Here is a 27588-nt window from a genome sequence, read left to right on the forward strand (position 1 = left end):
AACAAACAAACGAGGCCTTGATTACAGGTATGGGGCGCAGCGGAAGGTGAGGTAAAATTGGGTTTTACGTCGTGCTTGAGAATATTTCGCTCATATGACGACGTGCATGCGTGTGTATGTGTATGTGCGGCTGCTTGTACTAGCCCAGACTGAAGCTGGTTTTACAGTCGTAGCCCACTGAGATACCATGCCGCAGTGAAGCATGAATACCCCACTCAGACACATTATACAGACTCCGAGCCGACCAGTCCTTGTTGTACCCATTAATGCCGAGCGCCAGGCAGGGACCAACAGGTACCATATTTTTAACGTCTTTTGGTATGACACGGTGGACGCTCTAACCATTACACCACGGAGTCGGTCCGCAGCTGAAGTCTCTATTTACAAGAGTTGTACGATGTATACCGCCCTATATATCCGACTTTTTGAACAAGTTCGGACAGGCTATTGTTTGTACACCATTGTTTCAGATTGCCTAAATAGGGCTCAGTGGCAGTACACATCCTAACAAACAACTGCATGTAAGAGTTGATCAACAATCCAGTTGCGATTCCAACTGGAGCTGGTTGATTTCTTATTTGGTCTAGACAGTTGCTCGTACTATCAACGACTGTATTTTTGTGGCGAGACTCAAAAAGTTGGACTACAGCTGACTGCCAAGTAAACAGTCACGCCTGGTTAAGGCATAATGCCGTCTTGTCAACAAACATTCAGCATGTTCATTGAAAGTACTTGCAACACCTACATATAGTCACTACAACACCAGTGTCAAAAGCATCTAAACTTTCCACATCAACACTTCCAGCAATACTTACGCACTGCATAGTAATGAAAGAAGATGACTGTATTACCAATGTTTATTGTAATAGCAAGACATACTATTTCAGAAGGATTTTTATAATGTAAATTCATGACTGTTATAGCTTTAGCTCCATTATACAATAGTGTCACAGCAGATCGTGTTTTCATGTACTTATCATTGACATATCAGACTCATACATCAACTGTTGTCCTTCAAAAGCTCTAGCCAGCAAGAAAAGGCTTTTGCTGCAGGCCATGACCTGTGCCTGGTCTGAGTATACTGCCAGCCTGGGAAGAGGTATTGTACAATGTGTGTATAAACCCATGGAGTGAGTGAGTGAGGGAGTGAGTTGAGGTTTAGTGTCACATCGGCAATACTGCAGCCATATCGTGACTATAACAATACATACTTTAATAATAAATAAAAGTTATTTCGTAAAATCTGTCAACAAAGGACAGTAAAACTACATTATCACAGATAGAAAGTTAAAACTAGCACGTAAGCATTAAGACATTTATTACAACATAGGACAATGCAATATAGAAACTGGGCTATAGGTCACCAACAACTGAAGGTAGATCACCATACTATGGACCATGGGATAAACCCATGCAGGTGCATGAAGCCCACTGCTTGGTTCAGTCTCTCTGCTGATGGGTATACATCGTGCAAAATACATCTGAAAGATCCATCACATTGCTCACCCTTCCATGTCAAACATGTGCATTAATGTGCTGTTCACAGAACCTGATCAATCAACCCCAGTTTCATGCAGCATCCTCCTTATTAGGTCTCACAACGATCTTGTCCCCCTGTAGCTCCCCCTTCACCTCGATCTCCTGGAGAATCCTCACCAGGAGGTCTGACCACAATCTTGTCCCCCTGTAGTGTCCCCTTCACCCCGATCTCCTGGAGAATCCTCATCAGGAGGTCTGACCACAATCTTGTCCCCCCTGTAGCTCCTCCTTCACCCTGATCTCCAGGGGAATCCTCATCAGGAGGTCTGACCACAATATTGTCCCCCTGTAGTGCCCCCTTCACCCCGATCTCCTGGAGAATCCTCATCAGGAGGTCTGACCACAATTTTGTCCCCCTGTAGGGCCCCCTTCACCCCGATCTCCTGGAGAATCCTCATCAGGGGTCTGACCACAATCTTGTCCCCCTGTAGTGCCCCCTTCACCCCGATCTCCTGGAGAATCCTCATCAGGGAGGTCTGACCACAATCTTGTCCCCTGTAGCTCCCCTTCACCCCGATCTCCTGGAGAATCCTCATCAGGAGGTCTGACCACAATCTGTCCCCTGTAGCTCCCCTTCACCCCGATCTCCTGGAGAATCCTCATCAGGAGGTCTGACCACAATCTTGTCCCCCTGTAGCTCCCCCTTCACCCCGATCTCCTGGAGAATCCTCATCAGGAGGTCTGACCACAATCTTGTCCCCTGTAGCTCCCCTTCACCTGATCTCCTGGAGAATCCTCATCAGGAGGTCTGACTATAATCTTGTCCCCCTGTAGCTCCCCCTTCACCCCGATCTCCTGGAGAATCCTCATCAGGAGGTCTGACCACAATCTTGTCAACCTGTAGCTCCCCCTTCACCTCGATCTCCTGGAGAATCCTCATCAGGAGGTCTGACCACAATCTTGTCCCCATGTAGCTCTGCCTTCACCCCAAACTCCTGGAGAATCCTCATCAGGAGGTCTGACCACAATCTTGTCAACCTGTAGCTCCCCCTTCACCTCGATCTCCTGGAGAATCCTCATCAGGAGGTCTGACCACAATCTTGTCCCCCTGTAGCTCCCCCTTCACCCCGATCTCCTGGAGAATCCTCATCAGGAGGTCTGACCACAATCTTGTCAACCTGTAGCTCCCCCTTCACCTCGATCTCCTGGAGAATCCTCATCAGGTGGTCTGACCAAAATCTTGTCCCCCTGTAGCTCCCCCTTCACCCCGATCTCCTGGAGAATCCTCATCAGGAGGTCTGACCACAATCTTGTCCCCATGTAGCTCTGCCTTCACCCCAAACTCCTGGAGAATCCTCATCAGGAGGTCTGACCACAATCTTGTCCCCCTGTAGCTCCCCCTTCACCTCGATCTCCTGGAGAATCCTCATCAGGAGGTCGGACCACAATCTTGTCCCCATGTAGCTCTGCCTTCACCCCAAACTCCTTGAGTACTGTGACATTGTTGGCAAGTCCCTCTAGTCTCAGTCCCGCCAGGTACTGCTTGTTGTCGGAGTTTGCCTCACACAAGTTCCGGACTGCCAGGACTACCCACTGCGTGATAACTAGTTGTGCTCAGGAATATAACACTCATAAATGGTAACAGAGGCAGCTCCTACCTAGGTATAACTACAACAACCACAAGGATTGATGCTAAATGAGTGTATGGATGCTGGTATATGTACTGATACGACATAGATGTATGCATGTTAATCTGGGGTAGTATTGGTCTTTAGCAACCTATGCTTGTCGTAAGAGCCGATGTAACCAGATCAGGTGGTCACGCTCGCTGACTTGGTTGACATGTCATTGTATCCCAATTGCATGGATTGATGCTGCTGATGCTGATGCTGTTGATCGCTGGATTGTCTGGTCCAGACTCGATTATTTACAGATGCTACCATGTAGCTGGAATATTGTTGAATGCTTTTAAACAACAGCCAAACCAAACCAATGCATGCTACTGAGAAGAGCTGATGCTACCTTGGCATAGAGTATGAGATATGAGTGAGTGAGTGTTAAAGTGAGTGAGTGAGTGTTTGAGCGTTGGAGCGAGCGAGTGAGTGAGTGAGTGAGTGAGTGAGTGAGTGAGTGAGTGAGTGAGTGAGTGAGTGAGTGTAGGTGTGGTTTTATGTCACTTTTAGCAATATTCCAGCAATATCATGGCAGGAGACACCAGAAATGGGCTTACCCTGAGCAAACGGTTTAACCACTAGGATAAATGTGTGAGATATGAAGTTTGTAACATATAATAATGATTGCCATCTGTTAAAGAGGATACAAGGATTTTTTCCATCCATATTTGACTGGTCAAGAATTAAAGGAATTCCATCCAGTTCCCGTACCTGAAACAAACAAAACCACACTACTGCAGTTAGCTGTCAGCTAGTATTTCTTGTCACCTTTACTTCAGAATAACCATAAAACTGACTACAGGGGTTCAAATAGAGATTACCAAGGTTGACATGAGACACCTCTCTTCAGATAAGCCTAACTTCAAATGAACAAAAGACCTCTCGTCTTGACAACCGTAACACACTCCGACTGACTGCAGAGGTCTCTCTTCATGATAACCCTTCATGATAACCCTAATATACTCCACTTGTCCATAGGTATCTCTCTTCATAGTAACCCTAATATACTCCAACTGACCATGGCGGTCTCACTGATAACCCTATCATACTCCAACTGACCATGGAGGACACACTGCTAACCCTAACATACTCCAGCTGAGCATGGAGGTCTCACTGATAACCCTAATATACTCCAGCTTACCATGGAGGTCTCACTGATAACCCTAACATACTCCAGCTGACCATGGAGGACTCACTGATAACCCTAACATACTCCAGCTGACCATGTAGGTCTCACTGATAACCCTAATATATTCTAGGTGACCATGGAGGTCTCACTGATAACCCTAACATACTCCAACTGACCATGGAGGACTCACTGATAACCCTAACATACTCCAGCTGACCATGGAGGACTCACTGATAACCCTAACATACTCCAGCTGACCATGGAGGTCTCACTGATAACCCTAACTTACTCCAACTGACCATGGAGGACTCACTGATAACCCTAACATACTCCAGCTGACCATGGAGGACTCACTGATAACCCTAATATACTCCAACTGACCATGGAGGACTCACTGATAACCCTAACATACTCCTGCTGACCATGGAGGTCTTACTGATAACCCTAACATACTCCAGCTGACCATGGAGGTCTCACTGATAACCCTAACATACTCCAACTGACCATGGAGGTCTTACTGATAACCCTAACATACTTCAACTGACCATGGAGGTGTCACTGATAACCCTAACATACTCCAGCTGACCAGGGAGGACTCACTGATAACCCTAACATACTCCAGCTGACCATGGAGGACTCACTGATAACCCTAATATACTCCAGCTGAGCATGGAGGACTCCCTGATAACCCTAACATACACCAACTGACCATGGAGGACTCACTGATAACCCTAACATACTCCTGCTGACCATGGAGGTCTTACTGATAACCCTAACATACTCCAGCTGACCATGGAGGTCTCACTGATAGCCCTAACATACTCCAACTGACCATGGAGGTCTTACTGATAACCCTAACATACTTCAACTGACCATGGAGGTGTCACTGATAACCCTAACATACTCCAGCTGACCAGGGAGGACTCACTGATAACCCTAACATACTCCAGCTGACCATGGAGGTCTTACTGATAACCCTTACATACTCCAACTGACCATGGAGGTCTCACTGATAACCCTAACATACTCCAGCTGACCATGTAGGTCTCACTGATAACCCTAACATACTCCAGCTGACTATGGAGGTCTCACTGATAACCCTAACATACTCCAACTGACCATGGAGGTCTCACTGATAAACCTAACATACTCCAGCTGACCATGTAGGTCTCACTGATAACCCTAATATATTCTAGGTGACCATGGAGGTCTCACTGATAACCCTAACATACTCCAGCTGACCATGGAGGTCTCACTGATAACCCTAACATACTCCAGCTGACCATGGAGGTCTCACTGATAAACCTAACATACTCCAGCAGACCATGGAGGTCTCACTGATAACCCTAACATACTCCAGCTGACTATGGAGGTCTCACTGATAAACCTAACATACTCCAACTGACTATGGAGGTCTCACTGATAACCCTAACATACTTCAACTGACCATGGAGGACTCACTGATAACCCTAACATACTCCAGCTGACTATGGAGGTCTCACTGATAACCCTAACATACTTCAACTGACCATGGAGGTCTCACTGATAACCCTAACATACTTCAACTGACCATGGAGGTCTCACTGATAAACCTAACATACTCCAGCTGACCATGGAGGTCTCACTGATAACCCTAACATACTCCAACTGACCATGGAGGTCTCACTGATAACCCTAACATACTCCAACTGACCATGGAGGTCTCACTGAAAACCTAACATACTCCAACTGACCATGGAGGTCTCACTGATAACCCTAACATACTCCAGCTGACCATGGAGGTCTCACTGATAACCCTAACATACTCCAACTGACCATGGAGGTCTCACTGATAACCCTAACATACACCAACTGACCATGGAGGTCTCACTGATAACCCTAGCATACTCCAATTGACCATGGAGGTCTCACTGATAACCCTAACATACTACAGCTGACTATGGAGGTCTCACTGATAACCCTAATATACTCCAACTCATCATGGAGGTCTCACTGATAACCCTAACATACTCCAACTGACCATGGAGGACTCACTGATAACCCTAACATACTCCAGCTGACTATGGAGGTCTCACTGATAACCCTAACATACTCCAACTCATCATGGAGGTCTCACTGATAACCCTAATATACTCCAACTCATCATGGAGGTCTCACTGATAACCCTAACATACTTCAGCTGACCATGGAGGTCTCACTGATAACCCTAACATACTCCAACTCATCATGGAGGTCTCACTGATAACCCTAACATACTCCAACTCATCATGGAGGTCTCACTGATAACCCTAACAGACTCCAGCTGACTATGGAGGTCTCACTGATAACCCTAACGTACTCCAACTCATCATGGAGGTCTCACTGATAACCCTAACATACTCCAACTCATCATGGAGGTCTCACTGATAACCCTAACATAATCCAGCTGACCATGGACGTCTCACTGATAACCCTAACATACTCCAACTGACTATGGAGGTCTCACTGATAGCAATAATGTACTCCAGCTGACCATGGAGGTCTCACTGATAACCCTGATATACTCTAACTCATCATGGAGGTCTCACTGATAACCCTAATATACTCCAGCAGACCATGTAGGTCTCACTGATAACCCTAACATACTCCAGCTGACCATGGAGGTCTCACTGATAAACCTAATATACTCCAACTGACCATGGAGGTCTCACTGATAACCCTAACATACTTCCACTGACCATGGAGGACTCACTGATAACCCTAACATACTCCAGCTGACTATGGAGGTCTCACTGATAACCCTAACATACTTCCACTGACCATGGAGGACTCACTGATAACCCTAACATACTCCAGCTGACTATGGAGGTCTCACTGATAACCCTAACATACTTCAACTGACCATGGAGGTCTCACTGATAACCCTAACATACTTCAACTGACCATGGAGGTATCACTGATAAACCTAACATACTCCAGCTGACCATGGAGGTCTCACTGATAACCCTAACATACTCCAACTGACCATGGAGGTCTCACTGAAAACCCTAACATACTCCAACTGACCATGGAGGTCTCACTGATAACCCTAACATACTCCAGCTGACCATGGAGGTCTCACTGATAACCCTAACATACTCCAACTGACCATGGAGGTCTCACTGATAACCCTAACATACACCAACTGACCATGGAGGTCTCACTGATAACCCTAGCATACTCCAATTGACCATGGAGGTCTCACTGATAACCCTAACATACTACAGCTGACTATGGAGGTCTCACTGATAACCCTAATATACTCCAACTCATCATGGAGGTCTCACTGATAACCCTAACATACTCCAACTGACCATGGAGGACTCACTGATAACCCTAACATACTCCAGCTGACTATGGAGGTCTCACTGATAACCCTAACATACTCCAACTCATCATGTAGGTCTCACTGATAACCCTAATATACTCCAACTCATCATGGAGGTCTCACTGATAACCCTAACATACTTTAGCTGACCATGGAGGTCTCACTGATAACCCTAACATACTCCAACTCATCATGGAGGTCTCACTGATAACCCTAACATACTCCAACTCATCATGGAGGTCTCACTGATAACCCTCACAGACTCCAGCTGACTATGGAGGTCTCACTGATAACCCTAACGTACTCCAACTCATCATGGAGGTCTCACTGATAACCCTAACATACTCCAACTCATCATGGAGGTCTCACTGAAAACCCTAACATACTCCAACTCATCATGGAGGTCTCACTGATAACCCTAACATAATCCAGCTGACCATGGAGGTCTCACTGATAACCCTAACATACTCCAACTGACTATGGAGGTCTCACTGATAGCCATAATGTACTCCAGCTGACCATGGAGGTCTCACTGATAACCCTAATATACTCTAACTCATCATGGAGGTCTCACTGATAACCCTAATATACTCCAGCAGACCATGTAGGTCTCACTGATAACCCTAACATACTCCAGCTGACCATGGAGGTCTCACTGATAAACCTAATATACTCCAACTGACCATGGAGGTCTCACTGATAACCCTAACATACTTCCACTGACCATGGAGGACTCACTGATAACCCTAACATACTCCAGCTGACTATGGAGGTCTCACTGATAACCCTAACATACTTCAACTGACCATGGAGGTCTCACTGATAACCCTAACATACTTGAACTGACCATGGAGGTCTCACTGATAACCCTAATATATTCTAGGTGACCATGGAGGTCTCACTGATAACCCTAACATACTCCAACTGACCATGGAGGTCTCACTGATAACCCTAACATACTCCAACTGACCATGGAGGTCTCACTGATAACCCTAACATACTCCAACTGACCATGGAGGTCTCACTGATAACCCTAACATACTCCAGCTGACCATGGAGGTCTCACTGATAACCCTAACATACTCCAACTGACCATGGAGGTCTCACTGATAACCCTAACATACACCAACTGACCATGGAGGTCTCACTGATAACCCTAACATACTCCAACTGACCATGGAGGTCTTACTGATAACCCTAACATACTTCAACTGACCATGGAGGTGTCACTGATAACCCTAACATACTCCTGCTGACCATGGAGGTCTTACTGATAACCCTAACATACTCCAGCTGACCATGGAGGTCTCACTGATAACCCTAACATACTCCAACTGACCATGGAGGTCTTACTGATAACCCTAACATACTTCAACTGACCATGGAGGTGTCACTGATAACCCTAACATACTCCAGCTGACCAGGGAGGACTCACTGATAACCCTAACATACTCCAGCTGACCATGGAGGTCTTACTGATAACCCTTACATACTCCAACTGACCATGGAGGTCTCACTGATAACCCTAACATACTCCAGCTGACCATGTAGGTCTCACTGATAACCCTTACATACTCCAGCTGACTATGGAGGTCTCACTGATAACCCTAACATACTCCAACTGACCATGGAGGTCTCACTGATAAACCTAACATACTCCAGCTGACCATGTAGGTCTCACTGATAACCCTTATATATTCTAGGTGACCATGGAGGTCTCACTGATAACCCTAACATACTCCAGCTGACCATGGAGGTCTCACTGATAACCCTTACATACTCCAGCTGACCATGGAGGTCTCACTGATAAACCTAACATACTCCAGCAGACCATGGAGGTCTCACTGATAACCCTTACATACTCCAGCTGACTATGGAGGTCTCACTGATAACCCTAACATACTCCAACTGACCATGGAGGTCTCACTGATAACCCTAACATACTCCAACTGACCATGGAGGTCTCACTGATAACCCTAACATACTCCAGCTGACCATGGAGGTCTCACTGATAACCCTAACATACTCCAACTGACCATGGAGGTCTCACTGATAACCCTAACATACACCAACTGACCATGGAGGTCTCACTGATAACCCTAACATACTCCAACTGACCATGGAGGTCTTACTGATAACCCTAACATACTTCAACTGACCATGGAGGTGTCACTGATAACCCTAACATACTCCTGCTGACCATGGAGGTCTTACTGATAACCCTAACATACTCCAGCTGACCATGGAGGTCTCACTGATAACCCTAACATACTCCAACTGACCATGGAGGTCTTACTGATAACCCTAACATACTTCAACTGACCATGGAGGTGTCACTGATAACCCTAACATACTCCAGCTGACCAGGGAGGACTCACTGATAACCCTAACATACTCCAGCTGACCATGGAGGTCTTACTGATAACCCTTACATACTCCAACTGACCATGGAGGTCTCACTGATAACCCTAACATACTCCAGCTGACCATGTAGGTCTCACTGATAACCCTAACATACTCCAGCTGACTATGGAGGTCTCACTGATAACCCTAACATACTCCAACTGACCATGGAGGTCTCACTGATAAACCTAACATACTCCAGCTGACCATGTAGGTCTCACTGATAACCCTAATATATTCTAGGTGACCATGGAGGTCTCACTGATAACCCTAACATACTCCAGCTGACCATGGAGGTCTCACTGATAACCCTTACATACTCCAGCTGACCATGGAGGTCTCACTGATAAACCTAACATACTCCAGCAGACCATGGAGGTCTCATTGATAACCCTAACATACTCCAGCTGACTATGGAGGTCTCACTGATAAACCTAACATACTCCAACTGACCATGGAGGTCTCACTGATAACCCTAACATACTTCAACTGACCATGGAGGTCTTACTGATAACCCTAACATACTCCAGCTGACTATGGAGGTCTCACTGATAACCCTAACATACTTCAACTGACCATGGAGGTCTCACTGATAACCCTAACATACTTCAACTGACCATGGAGGTCTCACTGATCACCCTAACATACTCCAGCTGACCATGGAGGTCTCACTGATAACCCTAACATACTCCAACTGACCATGGAGGTCTCACTGATAACCCTAACATACTCCAACTGACCATGGAGGTCTCACTGAAAACCCTAACATACTCCAACTGACCATGGAGGTCTCACTGATAACCCTAACATACTCCAGCTGACCATGGAGGTCTCACTGATAACCCTAACATACTCCAACTGACCATGGAGGTCTCACTGATAACCCTAACATACACCAACTGACCATGGAGGTCTCACTGATAACACTAGCATACTCCAATTGACCATGGAGGTCTCACTGATAACCCTAACATACTACAGCTGACTATGGAGGTCTCACTGATAACCCTAATATACTCCAACTCATCATGGAGGTCTCACTGATAACCCTAACATACTCCAACTGACCATGGAGGACTCACTGATAACCCTAACATACTCCAGCTGACTATGGAGGTCTCACTGATAACCCTAACGTACTCCAACTCATCATGGAGGTCTCACTGATAACCCTAACATACTCCAACTCATCATGGAGGTCTCACTGAAAACCCTAACATACTCCAACTCATCATGGAGGTCTCACTGATAACCCTAACATAATCCAGCTGACCATGGAGGTCTCACTGATAACCCTAACATACTCCAACTGACTATGGAGGTCTCACTGATAGCCATAATGTACTCCAGCTGACCATGGAGGTCTCACTGATAACCCTAATATACTCTAACTCATCATGGAGGTCTCACTGATAACCCTAATATACTCCAGCAGACCATGTAGGTCTCACTGATAACCCTAACATACTCCAGCTGACCATGGAGGTCTCACTGATAAACCTAATATACTCCAACTGACCATGGAGGTCTCACTGATAACCCTAACATACTTCCACTGACCATGGAGGACTCACTGATAACCCTAACATACTCCAGCTGACTATGGAGGTCTCACTGATAACCCTAACATACTTCAACTGACCATGGAGGTCTCACTGATAACCCTAACATACTTCAACTGACCATGGAGGTCTCACTGATAAACCTAACATACTCCAGCTGACCATGGAGGTCTCACTGATAACCCTAACATACTCCAACTGACCATGGAGGTCTCACTGATAACCCTAACATACTCCAACTGACCATGGAGGTCTCACTGATAACCCTAATATACTCCAGCAGACCATGTAGGTCTCACTGATAACCCTAACATACTCCAGCTGACCATGGAGGTCTCACTGATAAACCTAATATACTCCAACTGACCATGGAGGTCTCACTGATAACCGTAACATACTTCAACTGACCATGGAGGACTCACTGATAACCCTAACATACTCCAGCTGACTATGGAGGTCTCACTGATAACCCTAACATACTTCAACTGACCATGGAGGTCTCACTGATAACCCTAACATACTTCAACTGACCATGGAGGTCTCACTGATAAACCTAACATACTCCAGCTGACTATGGAGGTCTCACTGATAACCCTCACATACTCCAACTGACCATGGAGGTCTCACTGATAACCCTAACATACTCCAACTGACCATGGAGGTCTCACTGATAACCCTAACATACTCCAACTGACCATGGAGGTCTCACTGATAACCCTAACATACACCAACTGACCATGGAGGTCTCACTGATAACCCTAACATACTCCAATTGACCATGGAGGTCTCACTGATAACCCTAACATACTACAGCTGACTATGGAGGTCTCACTGATAACCCTAATATACTCCAACTGACCATGGAGGTCTCACTGATAACCCTAACATACTCCAACTGACCATGGAGGACTCACTGATAACCCTAACATACTCCAGCTGACTATGGAGGTCTCACTGATAACCCTAACATACTCCAACTCATCATGGAGGTCTCACTGATAACCTTAATATACTCCAACTCATCATGGAGGTCTCACTGATAACCCTAACATACTCCAGCAGACCATGGAGGTCTCACTGATGACCCTAACATACTCCAGCTGACCATGGAGGTCACACTGATAAACCTAACATACTCCAGCTGACCATGTAGGTCTCACTGATAACCCTAATATATTCTAGGTGACCATGGAGGTCTCACTGATAACCCTAACATACTCCAGCTGACCATGGAGGTCTCACTGATAACCCTTACATACTCCAGCTGACCATGGAGGTCACACTGATAAACCTAACATACTCCAGCAGACCATGGAGGTCTCACTGATAACCCTAACATACTCCAGCTGACTATGGAGGTCTCACTGATAAACCTAACATACTCCAACTGACCATGGAGGTCTCACTGATAACCCTAACATACTTCAACTGACCATGGAGGTCTTACTGATAACCCTAACATACTCCAGCTGACTATGGAGGTCTCACTGATAACCCTAACATACTTCAACTGACCATGGAGGTCTCACTGATAACCCTAACATACTTCAACTGACCATGGAGGTCTCACTGATAACCCTAACATACTCCAGCTGACCATGGAGGTCTCACTGATAACCCTAACATACTCCAACTGACCATGGAGGTCTCACTGATAACCCTAACATACTCCAACTGACCATGGAGGTCTCACTGAAAACCCTAACATACTCCAACTGACCATGGAGGTCTCACTGATAATTCTAACATACTCCAGCTGACCATGGAGGTAACACTGATAACCCTAACATACTCCAACTGACCATGGAGGTCTCACTGATAACCCTAACATACACCAACTGACCATGGAGGTCTCACTGATAACACTAGCATACTCCAATTGACCATGGAGGTCTCACTGATAACCCTAACATACTCCAGCAGACCATGGAGGTCTCACTGATGACCCTAACATACTCCAGCTGACCATGGAGGTCACACTGATAAACCTAACATACTCCAGCTGACCATGTAGGTCTCACTGATAACCCTAATATATTCTAGGTGACCATGGAGGTCTCACTGATAACCCTAACATACTCCAGCTGACCATGGAGGTCTCACTGATAACCCTTACATACTCCAGCTGACCATGGAGGTCTCACTGATAAACCTAACATACTCCAGCAGACCATGGAGGTCTCACTGATAACCCTAACATACTCCAGCTGACTATGGAGGTCTCACTGATAAACCTAACATACTCCAACTGACCATGGAGGTCTCACTGATAACCCTAACATACTTCAACTGACCATGGAGGTCTTACTGATAACCCTAACATACTCCAGCTGACTATGGAGGTCTCACTGATAACCCTAACATACTTCAACTGACCATGGAGGTCTCACTGATAACCCTAACATACTTCAACTGACCATGGAGGTCTCACTGATAACCCTAACATACTCCAGCTGACCATGGAGGTCTCACTGATAACCCTAACATACTCCAACTGACCATGGAGGTCTCACTGATAACCCTAACATACTCCAACTGACCATGGAGGTCTCACTGAAAACCCTAACATACTCCAACTGACCATGGAGGTCTCACTGATAACTCTAACATACTCCAGCTGACCATGGAGGTCTCACTGATAACCCTAACATACTCCAACTGACCATGGAGGTCTCACTGATAACCCTAACATACACCAACTGACCATGGAGGTCTCACTGATAACACTAGCATACTCCAATTGACCATGGAGGTCTCACTGATAACCCTAACATACTACAGCTGACTATGGAGGTCTCACTGATAACCCTAATATACTCCAACTCATCATGGAGGTCTCACTGATAACCCTAACATACTCCAACTGACCATGGAGGACTCACTGATAACCCTAATATACTCCAACTCATCATGGAGGTCTCACTGATAACCCTAACGTACTCCAACTGACCATGGAGGTCTCACTGATAACCTTAACATACTCCAACTGACCATGGAGGTCTCACTGATAACCCTAACATACTTCAACTGACCATGGAGGTCTCACTGATAACGCTAACATACTCCAGCTGACCATGGAGGTCTCACTGATAACCCTAACATACTCCAGCTGACCATGGAGGTCTCACTGATGACCCTAACATACTCCAGCTGACCATGGAGGTCTCACTGATGACCCTAACATACTTCCACTGACCATGGAGGACTCACTGATAACCCTAACATACTCCAGCTGACTATGGAGGTCTCACTGATAACCCTAACATACTTCAACTGACCATGGAGGTCTCACTGATAACCCTAACATACTTCAACTGACCATGGAGGTCTCACTGATAAACCTAACATACTCCAGCTGACCATGGAGGTCTCACTGATAACCCTAACATACTCAAACTGACCATGGAGGTCTCACTGATAACCCTAACATACTCCAACTGACCATGGAGGTCTCACTGATAACCCTAATATACTCCAGCAGACCATGTAGGTCTCACTGATAACCCTAACATACTCCAGCTGACCATGGAGGTCTCACTGATAAACCTAATATACTCCAACTGACCATGGAGGTCTCACTGATAACCGTAACATACTTCAACTGACCATGGAGGACTCACTGATAACCCTAACATACTCCAGCTGACTATGGAGGTCTCACTGATAACCCTAACATACTTCAACTGACCATGGAGGTCTCACTGATAACCCTAACATACTTCAACTGACCATGGAGGTCTCACTGATAAACCTAACATACTCCAGCTGACCATGGAGGTCTCACTGATAACCCTCACATACTCCAACTGACCATGGAGGTCTCACTGATAACCCTAACATACTCCAACTGACCATGGAGGTCTCACTGATAACCCTAACATACTCCAACTGACCATGGAGGTCTCACTGATAACCCTAACATACTCCAGCTGACCATGGAGGTCTCACTGATAACCCTAACATACTCCAACTGACCATGGAGGTCTCACTGATAACCCTAACATACTCCAACTGACCATGGAGGTCTCACTGATAACCCTAATATACTCCAGCAGACCATGTAGGTCTCACTGATAAACCTAACATACTCCAGCTGACCATGGAGGTCTCACTGATAAACCTAATATACTCCAACTGACCATGGAGGTCTCACTGATAACCGTAACATACTTCAACTGACCATGGAGGACTCACTGATAACCCTAACATACTCCAGCTGACTATGGAGGTCTCACTGATAACCCTAACATACTTCAACTGACCATGGAGGTCTCACTGATAACCCTAACATACTTCAACTGACCATGGAGGTCTCACTGATAAACCTAACATACTCCAGCTGACCATGGAGGTCTCACTGATAACCCTCACATACTCCAACTGACCATGGAGGTCTCACTGATAACCCTAACATACTCCAACTGACCATGGAGGTCTCACTGATAACCCTAACATACTCCAACTGACCATGGAGGTCTCACTGATAACCCTAACATACTCCAGCTGACCATGGAGGTCTCACTGATAACCCTAACATACTCCAACTGACCATGGAGGTCTCACTGATAACCCTAACATACACCAACTGACCATGGAGGTCTCACTGATAACCCTAACATACTCCAATTGACCATGGAGGTCTCACTGATAACCCTAACATACTACAGCTGACTATGGAGGTCTCACTGATAACCCTAACATACTCCAACTGACCATGGAGGTCTCACTGATAACCCTAACATACTCCAACTGACCATGGAGGACTCACTGATAACCCTAACATACTCCAGCTGACTATGGAGGTCTCACTGATAACCCTAACATACTCCAACTCATCATGGAGGTCTCACTGATAACCTTAATATACTCCAACTCATCATGGAGGTCTCACTGATAACCCTAACATACTCCAGCTGACCATGGAGGTCTCACTGATGACCCTAACATACTCCAGCTGACCATGGAGGTCTCACTGATAAACCTAACATACTCCAGCTGACCATGTAGGTCTCACTGATAACCCTAATATATTCTAGGTGACCATGGAGGTCTCACTGATAACCCTAACATACTCCAGCTGACCATGGAGGTCTCACTGATAACCCTTACATACTCCAGCTGACCATGGAGGTCTCAATGATAAACCTAACATACTCCAGCAGACCATGGAGGTCTCACTGATAACCCTAACATACTCCAGCTGACTATGGAGGTCTCACTGATAAACCTAACATACTCCAACTGACCATGGAGGTCTCACTGATAACCCTAACATACTTCAACTGACCATGGAGGTCTTACTGATAACCCTAACATACTCCAGCTGACTATGGAGGTCTCACTGATAACCCTAACATACTTCAACTGACCATGGAGGTCTCACTGATAACCCTAACATACTTCAACTGACCATGGAGGTCTCACTGATAAACCTAACATACTCCAGCTGACCATGGAGGTCTCACTGATAACCCTAACATACTCCAACTGACCATGGAGGTCTCACTGATAACCCTAACATACTCCAACTGACCATGGAGGTCTCACTGAAAACCCTAACATACTCCAACTGACCATGGAGGTCTCACTGATAACCCTAACATACTCCAGCTGACCATGGAGGTCTCACTGATAACCCTAACATACTCCAACTGACCATGGAGGTCTCACTGATAACCCTAACATACACCAACTGACCATGGAGGTCTCACTGATAACACTAGCATACTCCAATTGACCATGGAGGTCTCACTGATAACCCTAACATACTACAGCTGACTATGGAGGTCTCACTGATAACCCTAATATACTCCAACTCATCATGGAGGTCTCACTGATAACCCTAACATACTCCAACTGACCATGGAGGACTCACTGATAACCCTAATATACTCCAACTCATCATGGAGGTCTCACTGATAACCCTAACGTACTCCAACTGACCATGGAGGTCTCACTGATAACGTTAACATACTCCAACTGACCATGGAGGTCTCACTGATAACCCTAACATACTCCAACTCATCATGGAGGTCTCACTGATAACCCTAACATACTCCAGCTGACCATGGAAGTCTCACTGATGACCCTAACATACTCCAGCTGACCATGGAGGTCTCACTGATGACCCTAACATACTCCAACTCATCATGGAGGTCTCACTGATAACCCTAACATACTCCAACTCATCATGGAGGTCTCACTGATAACCCTAATATACTCCAACTCATCATGGAGGTCTCACTGATAACCCTAACATACTCCAGCTGACCATGGAGGTCTCACTGATAACCCTAACATACTCCAGCTGACCATGGAGGTCTCACTGATAACCCTAACATACTCCAACTGACTATGGAGGTCTCACTGATAACCCTAACATACTCCAGCTGACCATGGAGGTCTCACTGATGACCCTAACATACTCCAGCTGACCATGGCGGTCTCACTGATGACCCTAACATACTCCAGCTGACCATGGAGGTCTCACTGATAACCCTAACATACTTCAACTGACCATGGAGGTCTCACTGATAACGCTAACATACTCCAGCTGACCATGGAGGTCTCACTGATAACCCTAACATACTCCAACTCATCATGGAGGTCTTCCTACCTTGTCCTGGTTGACTCTGTGACGGAACACCATGTTAGCAAGGAGACGTATGAGATCTCTCTTCAGCCCAAAGGCAGGGTGATGTGGATCTATCCGGTCCGATTCGGTCATCTTCTCTACAGCTGTGAAATGGTTGCCACCTTGTCGCCCGATATCATGTATGCCATGGAGCAGATCTACAAGGGAGAAACCTCTGTCATGGCTAGGTACACTCTCCTGTCCTACACCACCCAAACTTTGTAGGATGATTTTCTTTCACTGATTAGCCTTAACTCACAGGACATAAAGGACGGTTAAGAGAGCTTCATGAAGGTGCCAACCCTATTCAACCTTGAATCCTAAATACCAAACAGGATGGCTAAGAAGGCTAAATATTCAAACATGAGGGTGCCTACTCTATCCATCCAAAAAATACCAGTCCCTCCTGGATTTCGTGATTCTGCTGTTGCAAAATAAATCGCAGAAATTACATTTGATGCAGAAAAACGTCTGGTCCGCGGAAAACGCATTTTCATGTCGATTACCTGCAGAACTTGCCATTTTTTCTGCCCCAGAATTCACTTATTATGAAAGTTGAATCAAGATTGACTATCAACCGAAACGAAAAGTAGGGGTAAATGTCAAAAGAATGAATGGTTACACAAACACGAACTGAGACATTTGTTATAACGATATTTTCAATATATTCCTCAATAATGATGATTTATTCACAAGGTAATATTTTCTTCAGCACCTTACAATGATATTATTTTGAATTTGACCCTGCAATTATGTTCACAAAATCGATCATTTTGAAGATTGAAATTGCATTCTTGTGTGTTTTTTTCAAGTTTTAAACTGCAGAATTTTTTGCAGAAGTTTGAAAAATGGGATGCAGAATTTACTTAAATTTGCCGTGTAACTCTCCCTCCAGGAGGGACTGAAATACCATACAGGGTGGCTAAGGGGGCCAAATATTCAATCATGAGGGTGCCTACCCTGTTCAGCCTTGAATACCATCTAAATTTTCACTCCAAATCCCATTGCTCATCCCAGTATCCTGAATACATCTTAATACATATCACAAAAACTGGCACAGAAACACATTCAACTAACTGGTAGCACCTTCAACAAGTGCTGGAGACCCTAACAGAGGCAAATTTTATGGGAAGAAGTTTCAAAAGTAGTTTTAGATGTTGGCAACACAGTGTAGACCAAATCATGAAATGAATTGGGTGTTTCAATTCTTTCACTTCATTTGTTGAGGGAACGGAGAATCTTACTCAAGTGTCTTTTGATATCAAGTATATCAACTCATGGAGTTTTATACATTTATCAAAGGTTTAAGCCTACTGAAGCCTCTCACTGGTGCTTACTCTCCTGTATAACACATGCAGCAGATAGAATGTCATACACATCTAACTGGGTTGTTGCACAGTTTTGTTAATGAATCAACCAGCATAAGCCTATGAAAGCCTCTCACTGGTGCTTATTCTCCTGTATAACACATGCAGCAGATATAAGGTCATACACATCTAACTGGGTTGTTGCACAGTTTTGTAAATGTATGAATCAGCATTAGCCGATGGAAGCCTCTCACTGGTGCTTACTCTCCTGTATAACACATGCAGCAGATATAAGGTCATACACATCTAACTGGGTTGTTGCACAGTTTTGTTAATGAATCAATCAGTGTAAGCCTATGGAAGCCATTACCGTTCTTGTATATCACATTCAGCTTACTAAACACCATTCACCTGTTTCAGCATTAGCCAATGAGTATAAGCCTATGGTAGCCACTATCTGGTGCTTGTGTTACTATGTACCACATAGAACTTACAAAAGGTCATACACTTCTTTCAACATTATTCAATGAGTGTAAGCCTATAGTAGCCACTATCTGGTGCTTGTGTTACTAAATACCACATAGAACTTACAAAAGGTCATACACCTCTTTCAACATTATTCAATGAGTGTAAGCCTATGGTAGCCACTATCTGGTGCCTGAGTTACTATGTATCACATAGAACTTACAAAAAGTCATACACCTCTTTCAACTTTATTTAATGAGACTCGGTGTAAGCCAATGAAAGCCAGTTTGGGATGATAAATTCTGCTGTGGTCAACAGGTACTTTACTTACTGACACAGCACACGAGGAGGTCGGAGTCGTCCTGCAGACTTCCATACAGGGAATACTGAGATGTGGCCATTCCAAGTGCTTCCAGGATCTTCACGAGCAGCAGGGGGGTCTAGAGATACAAGTATGAGTCAGGGAATAGGAACACATCATCAAACTGCCAAGCCCTTTCTCCAATGCTAAAGCCCTAAATGAAGCAATTCTGGATTCAGTCATTATTTTAATCTACAATCTCACTGGGGCTCCTTTTCAATTTCAAAGGACCTGTTTGTTTCTATGAAAATTATATACATTCAGAGACAAACTCATTCACTTGTTAGCATCTCTAGAAATGTCCATCTATCAGCAACTCCAGACAACTCCAGCCTCACTTGTGAGTCTCCCGTGTCCTGGAGTCCTGCCTGTAGGATCTGATGGCTGTACGCCTTCACCTCCCTCCCCAGGTACAGCAAGTTCTCCATTGCTACAACATGCAACTTCTCCATCGATGTATCACTCTCCGCCCTCTTCAACATTCCGATAGCAACCTCCACAACAAACAGCCTAAAACAACAGAGAAAGAGGTCTAATACTACTAACTGGGTCTCCTGTATACTAACTGGGTCTCCTGTATAACACACAACAGACATAACGACATCCATTACTGGGTCTCCTGTATAACATACAGTAGATATAACATCCATTACTGGTGAGCGAGTTTAGTTTTACGCCGCACTCAACAATATTCAAGCTATATAACGGTGGTCTGTAAATAATCGAGTTTGGAGCAGACAAGCCAGTGATCAACAGCATGAGCATCGATCTGCACAATTGGGAACCGATGACATGAGTCAAGCAAGTCAGCGAGCCCGACCACCCGATCCCGTTAGTCGCCTTTTACGACAAGCATGGGTTACTGGAGATCAATATTCTAACCCGGACCTTCAAGGGTCATGCATTACTGGGTCTCCTGTATAACACGCAGTAGATATAACATCCATTACTGGGTCTCCTGTATAAAATGCAGTAGATATAACATTCATCACTGGGTCTCCTTATAACATACAGTAGATATAACATCCATTACTGGATCTCCTGTATAAAATGGAGTAGATATAACATCCATCACTGGGTCTCCTGTATAGTATGCAGTAAATAAAATATACATTACTTGGTCTCCTGTATAGTATGCAGTAAATATAACATCCATTACTGGGTCTCCTGTATAAAATGCAGCAGATATAATATCCATTACTGGGTCTCCGGTATAGCATGCAGTAGATATAACATCAATCACTGGGTCTCGTGTATAATATACAGTAGATATAACATCCATCACTGGGTCTCCTGCATAAAATACAGTAGATATAACATCCATTAATGGGTCTCCTGTATAGTATGCGTTAAATATAACAGCCATTACTGGGTCTCCTGCATAACATACAGTAGATATAACATCCATTACTGGGTCTCCTGCATAAAACACAGTAGTCATAACATCCATTACTGGGTCTCCTGTATAACATACAGTAGATATGACATCCATTACTGGGTCTCCTGTATAACATACAGTAGATATAACATCCATCACTGGGTCTCCTGTATAACATACAGTAGTCATAACATCCATCACTGGGTCTCCTGTATAACATACAGTAGATATAACATCCATTACTGGGTCTCCTGCATAAAACACAGTAGTCATAACATCCATCACTGGGTCTCCTGTATAACATACAGTAGTCATAACATCCATCACTGGGTCTCCTGTATAACATACAGTAGATATAACATCCATTACTGGGTCTCCTGCATAAAACACAGTAGTCATAACATCCATCACTGGGTCTCCTGTAGAACATACAGTAGATATAACATCCATTACTGGGTCTCCTGTATAACATACAGTAGATATAGCATCCATTACTGGATCTCCTGTAAAACATACAGCAGATATAACATCCATTAGTGGGTCTCCTGTATAATATACAGTAGATATAACCTGTGTTGGCCAACCTGTTACTGTCTACCTACCTGTAAATGTCGACCTACCAATGACAGTCAACCTGCCTGTAAATGTTGATCTTCCTGTAAATGTCAATCTACCTGTAATTGTTGATCTATCTGTGACTATCAACCTACCTGTGAATGTCCAGCTACCTGTAATTGTTGGTCTATATGTGACTATCGACCTACCTGTGAATGTCCAGCTACCTGTAATTGTTGATCTATATGTGACTATCGACCTACCTGTGAATGTCCAGCTACCTGTAATTGTTGATCTATATGTGACTATCGACCTACCTGTGAATGTCCAGCTACCTGTAATTGTTGATCTATCTGTGACTATCGACCTACCTGTGAATGTCCAGCTACCTGTAATTGTTGATCTATCTGTGACTATCGACCTACCTGTGAATGTCCAGCTACCTGTAATTGTTGATCTATCTGTGACTATCGACCTACCTGTAAATGTCAATCTACCTGTAATTGTTGATCTATCTGTGACTATCGACCTACCTGTGAATGTCCAGCTACCTGTAATTGTTGATCTATCTGTGACTATCGACCTACCTGTGAATGTCCAGCTACCTGTGACTGTCAGTGTACCAGTAAATGTCGACCTACCTGTGAGTGGGAGGTAGACTAATGTAGATGGTTTCACAGAAGGCTGCCACCTGCAGGAGATCTTCCACCACAAACAGCCTGTAATTAAGACATACAGGTCACCACATGACAATCTATACAGTGATCTGAGTTCTGTTATTTAATTAACACTGCAGTCAGCTTTTTCCCCTTTATTCCATGGCACATGTAATAATCAAATGACTCTCGGGCTGACAAGTAAATAAGTCTAGACCTGTAAAAGTCTCAACCCTTGTTTGATAAAGTCCTGATAAGCTGACTCAAGGAGATGTTACTTGTGTTGATCTTGTGATGCCAGAAGGGTTGTTCAACATGTAGCAAGGTAAGTTAAGGACAAATAACTTCATTGCACTGCTTTTGTTTCAGTTTGTTCATGCTTAAAAGATGGTCAAATTAAACACCATGTCAATATGCAGGATAGCAAACAAAGGGAGATAATCTGAGTCCAGGTCTAAACAGGCATGTCAAAACAGATTTAAAAATGATACACACCTGAGAGAGAAAACAAACATGTTTTACAGATAAATACCAAAGCATGAAATCTTGTTTTAAAAAAACATAATGATAAGATATATGTAAAAATGCATGCAGCCAACAGTCTGTAGCCCAAACTTTGGACTAGTGCTTGAAACAAATAAGAATGATAATGTCGACCTACCCCCATTCCACGTCCGCTTGGACAGTCTGTTCTATCACAGAGAGCACAACTCTGGCGAAGATGTCGTCATCCAAGCTGAGGTAGTCGGGGAGGACTCTGTTGGTCGGGTCTGCTGTCTGCGGCAGGAGACAGTTGTGGAGCACCATGCAGGTGTAGTTCACCACACCGCTGTCAGACGACTGCAGCAACCTCCTGTAACCATGGAAACACAGGTATAGGAATTAAAATCATCAGCTTAGGGACTACAATTATTATCTTACCTCACACATAAATGTCACTTTCTGATTGGCTGAGTGCTCTTCTATTACTTTTAAATGTATCTCACTTACAAGGGAGTAACATGTCAATGTACCCTGCTGTCAATGGCAACTCATTTGTTACTTCGTGGTAGTAATTCTTTATCTCAAATAACATTGAATCACGTATGATGTATGAAAATTACCGATGTTTTGCGAATGCAAATCGATGGAAGGGAGATAACTCTAAATCTTTTTTCTTGTCAGCAAAATCTAGTGATGGCTACAAAAAGATTCGTACCCGTGCTTCAAACAATCCAAAATTAACATAAAGGTGTTTGGTAAGATAATTACGTTGTTCACTGGTCCCTCGGGGCCCATGGGTTGACGTACACTCAACCCATGCCCCCCCTCGTGACCAGTGAACAACTTATAATATAATGGCATGATGATCAACTACGAAATGTCATAATGGAAAAACAGATTAGTCAGTAGTGGTTATACAACCAATTTTGGGTTTTCTATTTTTCCCAATATTTATCACATTCCATTTGAAATTATGTTGTTGTTGCTCAAACACCTAAATACTTCCTATTTGCACTTTTCATACATGATGTCTGCTACTAGTCAGAATGATGCACATGCAGTATTTCACATGACATAAACATGTGCGACCAGTTCCAAAAAAAATGTACAGAAGGGACACGTTTAAATATATTTCGTCCAAAGTGTCCACAATATATTCATTGAATAAATTCTTGAAAGATATACATAGCATCTGCCCTGAAATATTTTATCAAAATCTGTTCAGTACACCATGGTATGCCATTTCATTTATCTACAGGACTTTTCTTTCCTGTAGGGACATTTGAAATAAATTATTAGTGGTCTTTAGAACACATTATTTAACAGTCATCTCTACTGAATGTCAGACACATTATATAACAGTCATTTCCCTTGCATGTCATACACATTATATAACAGTCGTCTCACCTGAATATCAGGAAAATTAATTATCTCACCTGAGGTCAGACATATCATACAACTATTAGCCCAAATTATCGGTTGCATGCACTTTGAACACCAGAAGGTCAGACACATTAATTATCTCACCTGAAGGTACAGAGAAACTGCCTACACACATTCTCCTGGTTGTGATTGTGCCCGACACACATATTGCCAATGAACTGCATCGCGCACCTCTGTAGCGTGATCAACTCTGATGTAGAGGGTTGATCATATACCACCTCCAACACAGCACAAGTGTCTGACATCACAGTGGTAGATCCACCAATTGTTGACTGGTTACCACGGCAACCTGCACATGCATTACGCAAACACCGAAATGTCTCTGTTGAACATTTTACAAGGTAATCATCAAGAGGGTGCTCTCTGTCACCGCCTGCTGTTGTTGCTGCTGTTTGGTCTGTGCCCGTTGTTGTTGCTGCTGTTGAGTTGACGACTGATGTTGCTGCTGCTGTTTTGTTGGTGACTGTTGTCATTGCTGTTCTTACTATTGACAGAGCAGCAAAGACGTCATTGAAAACAGACATTGCTGCATTGTTTCTGCAAATAAAAGTAACCTGCAGTCAGCAGCAAATGGTGCTCCAGAGTTCACGGGGCACAGACACACACCTTAAAGTACAGACACTCCTATGACATATTTGAGTGGAAAACAATGACTGGTCCCTTCAAAAATTATTAAAAAGTGGGTGCCATCAGAAAGAAAAGTTTGTTTACTTTTTTCTTAAAGATTGCATTACAAAGAAAAATTGTTTTATTAGCCGATGACACTCTTTAGATTATTTTTACCATATGCATATATCACTCCTCTCAGACAAACAAAATATTTCAACCTGATTTAACCTTGAATGCTATTTGTAGATTTCGTATTAATGACTGAGTGAGTGAGTTTAGTTTTACGCCACACTCAGCAACATTCCATTGGTGGCGGTCTGTAAATAATTGAGTCTGGACCAGACAATCCAGTGATCAACTGCATGAGCATCGATCTGCTCAATTGGGAACCGATGACATGTGTCAACCAAGTCAGCGAGCCTGACCACCTGATCCCGTTAGTCGCCTCTTACGAAAAGCACAGTCGCCTTTTGTGGCAAGCATGGGTTGCTGAAGACCTATTCTACCCCGGATCTTATGAAGATGGATGTGTGTTGCTAAAGGCAGATAACTTGAAGTGAATGATTTCATTCAAAGAGGAAGTTTAGTTCGACTCAATATAATTATGTAAACTGTCAAAGGAGGATTCAAATACCTTGAGAAACTTTCATTTATCTATTTTTGCATCTACCTATGCATAAGTTTTCTTCATTAAATCATCAACATCATAAATTTTGTCAAACAGCGCGGTATAATTTATCCAAATACCTGTATGCATCTGACTTGAACAACTGAGTAAATTCAGCCAATGTAGAAATGCACTGAGACCACTGACTGTCAGCAGCCAGGACACCGAGACCGCCATGAGCCATGTTTGTTGATAGGGACTCTCTCTCCTTCCCGAGTCCACGACGCGTGGTTAACTGGGAACAGACGGGCCCCCGGATCCTCTAGCTGATGCGGGCCCTGTACAAGTTATCGCAAGTTGTCGTGCGCAAAGGGAGCCGGGAACCGGCTTAGAATGAAAGACGAGCAGACTGCTTACGGAACATGGTGTAACTTCCGGAAACGTTAAACTGGGCATTGCTATATGTTGCGATACGACAATCAGCCAGTTTGTTATACTTACAATAAGTACTTGCAATTTTGGCCTTGCAAGTCATTGGAATTTTGTTAGGTCCGTTGATGCTTGATGTGAGAAGTTTAAATGAAAGGTTAATTAAATCGTTACGCAGCCTTATAAGTCTTATAAAAACTAGTTAAATCAAATTTAGTGCAAAAAGGCAAATACAGTCATGACGGCTACGTACTAGTATAACACAAAACAAAATCAGTTAAACTGTTACCAGGGGTAATCTACAAATCTTCTATTCTCCCTGCTTTTACTTTATACACAGAAGGATTTTCTCCCATTTTGCCAGTAGTTAATCCGACCACAGTTAACGAATATCGGATTATAATTAACATCCTAATTATCAAGGTCGTGCCTGGACAGTGTTCACCACATGCAAAACAATTTTAGTCGATGATAGGTGTTCACAATTTGCAGCTTCAATTATCAATTTCCTATCAAAACTGACAGATAAATTTGGTTTTCACCCTGTACAATATGTATGCACACACAAACGCACACGTGTGTGTGTGTGCGTGTGTGTATAATCACTGTATCATTTGTTTACCTGTAACATAACTTATAACACTAATCATCTTCTTAAAATGATAAAAAAACATTACATGACTATAAGTTATATATGTATTAATGGTATATTTTTGTATATCTGTAACTTTATTTATAAGATGAATCATATACTCATGCCAATAATGGTCGTGTTTGGTTCACTCGCACTTTGCCAGAGTCTAACCAAAAAGGTTGCTCATTGCACTATGGCTAGATGAGAGATGTGAGCTAGGTAATTAGCATTAGCCACTGAAGCGTGAGCCTTTGTTCTAGGGCTATAGTGTATAGCTACAATGAGACACGATTTAAGAAGTATGCAAGTGTGTGTGCGTTTGTTTGTAATATGAAAATTCGGTTTAAACATATTTATTTCTGATATATTGTTCAGAAACTGGATCGGCAAACAAGCAAAAAGCTTATATCAATGCCTCTCCAGACAAACTAACAT

At 43.8% G+C, this 27588-nt stretch overlaps 1 protein-coding gene and 1 long non-coding RNA gene across 2 annotated transcripts; both read right to left on the reverse strand.

Annotated features, from left to right (window-relative positions):
* Window positions 1-839: 839 nt before the first annotated feature.
* Window positions 840-2096, reverse strand: LOC124266469. The gene is made up of 2 exons (XR_006895773.1): window positions 2052-2096; window positions 840-1632 (listed from the first exon to the last, which is right to left on the reverse strand). It is a non-coding gene; the product is annotated as an uncharacterized LOC124266469 (long non-coding RNA).
* Window positions 2097-2422: 326 nt separating this feature from the next.
* LOC124266470 (ataxin-10-like) lies at window positions 2423-26497 on the reverse strand. The gene is made up of 9 exons (XM_046701259.1): window positions 26231-26497; window positions 24959-25411; window positions 23610-23801; window positions 22934-23011; window positions 20698-20869; window positions 20330-20438; window positions 18209-18384; window positions 3800-3863; window positions 2423-3083 (listed from the first exon to the last, which is right to left on the reverse strand). Exons 1-9 carry the CDS (start codon window positions 26332-26334, stop codon window positions 2839-2841), a joined length of 1593 nt encoding a protein of 530 aa, XP_046557215.1. The 5' UTR covers window positions 26335-26497; the 3' UTR covers window positions 2423-2838.
* Window positions 26498-27588: the final 1091 nt, after the last annotated feature.

This window comes from Haliotis rubra, unplaced genomic scaffold, assembly GCF_003918875.1.
Source record: "Haliotis rubra isolate DU_JTF1 unplaced genomic scaffold, ASM391887v1 Scf126, whole genome shotgun sequence".
Lineage (NCBI taxonomy): Eukaryota > Metazoa > Mollusca > Gastropoda > Lepetellida > Haliotidae > Haliotis > Haliotis rubra.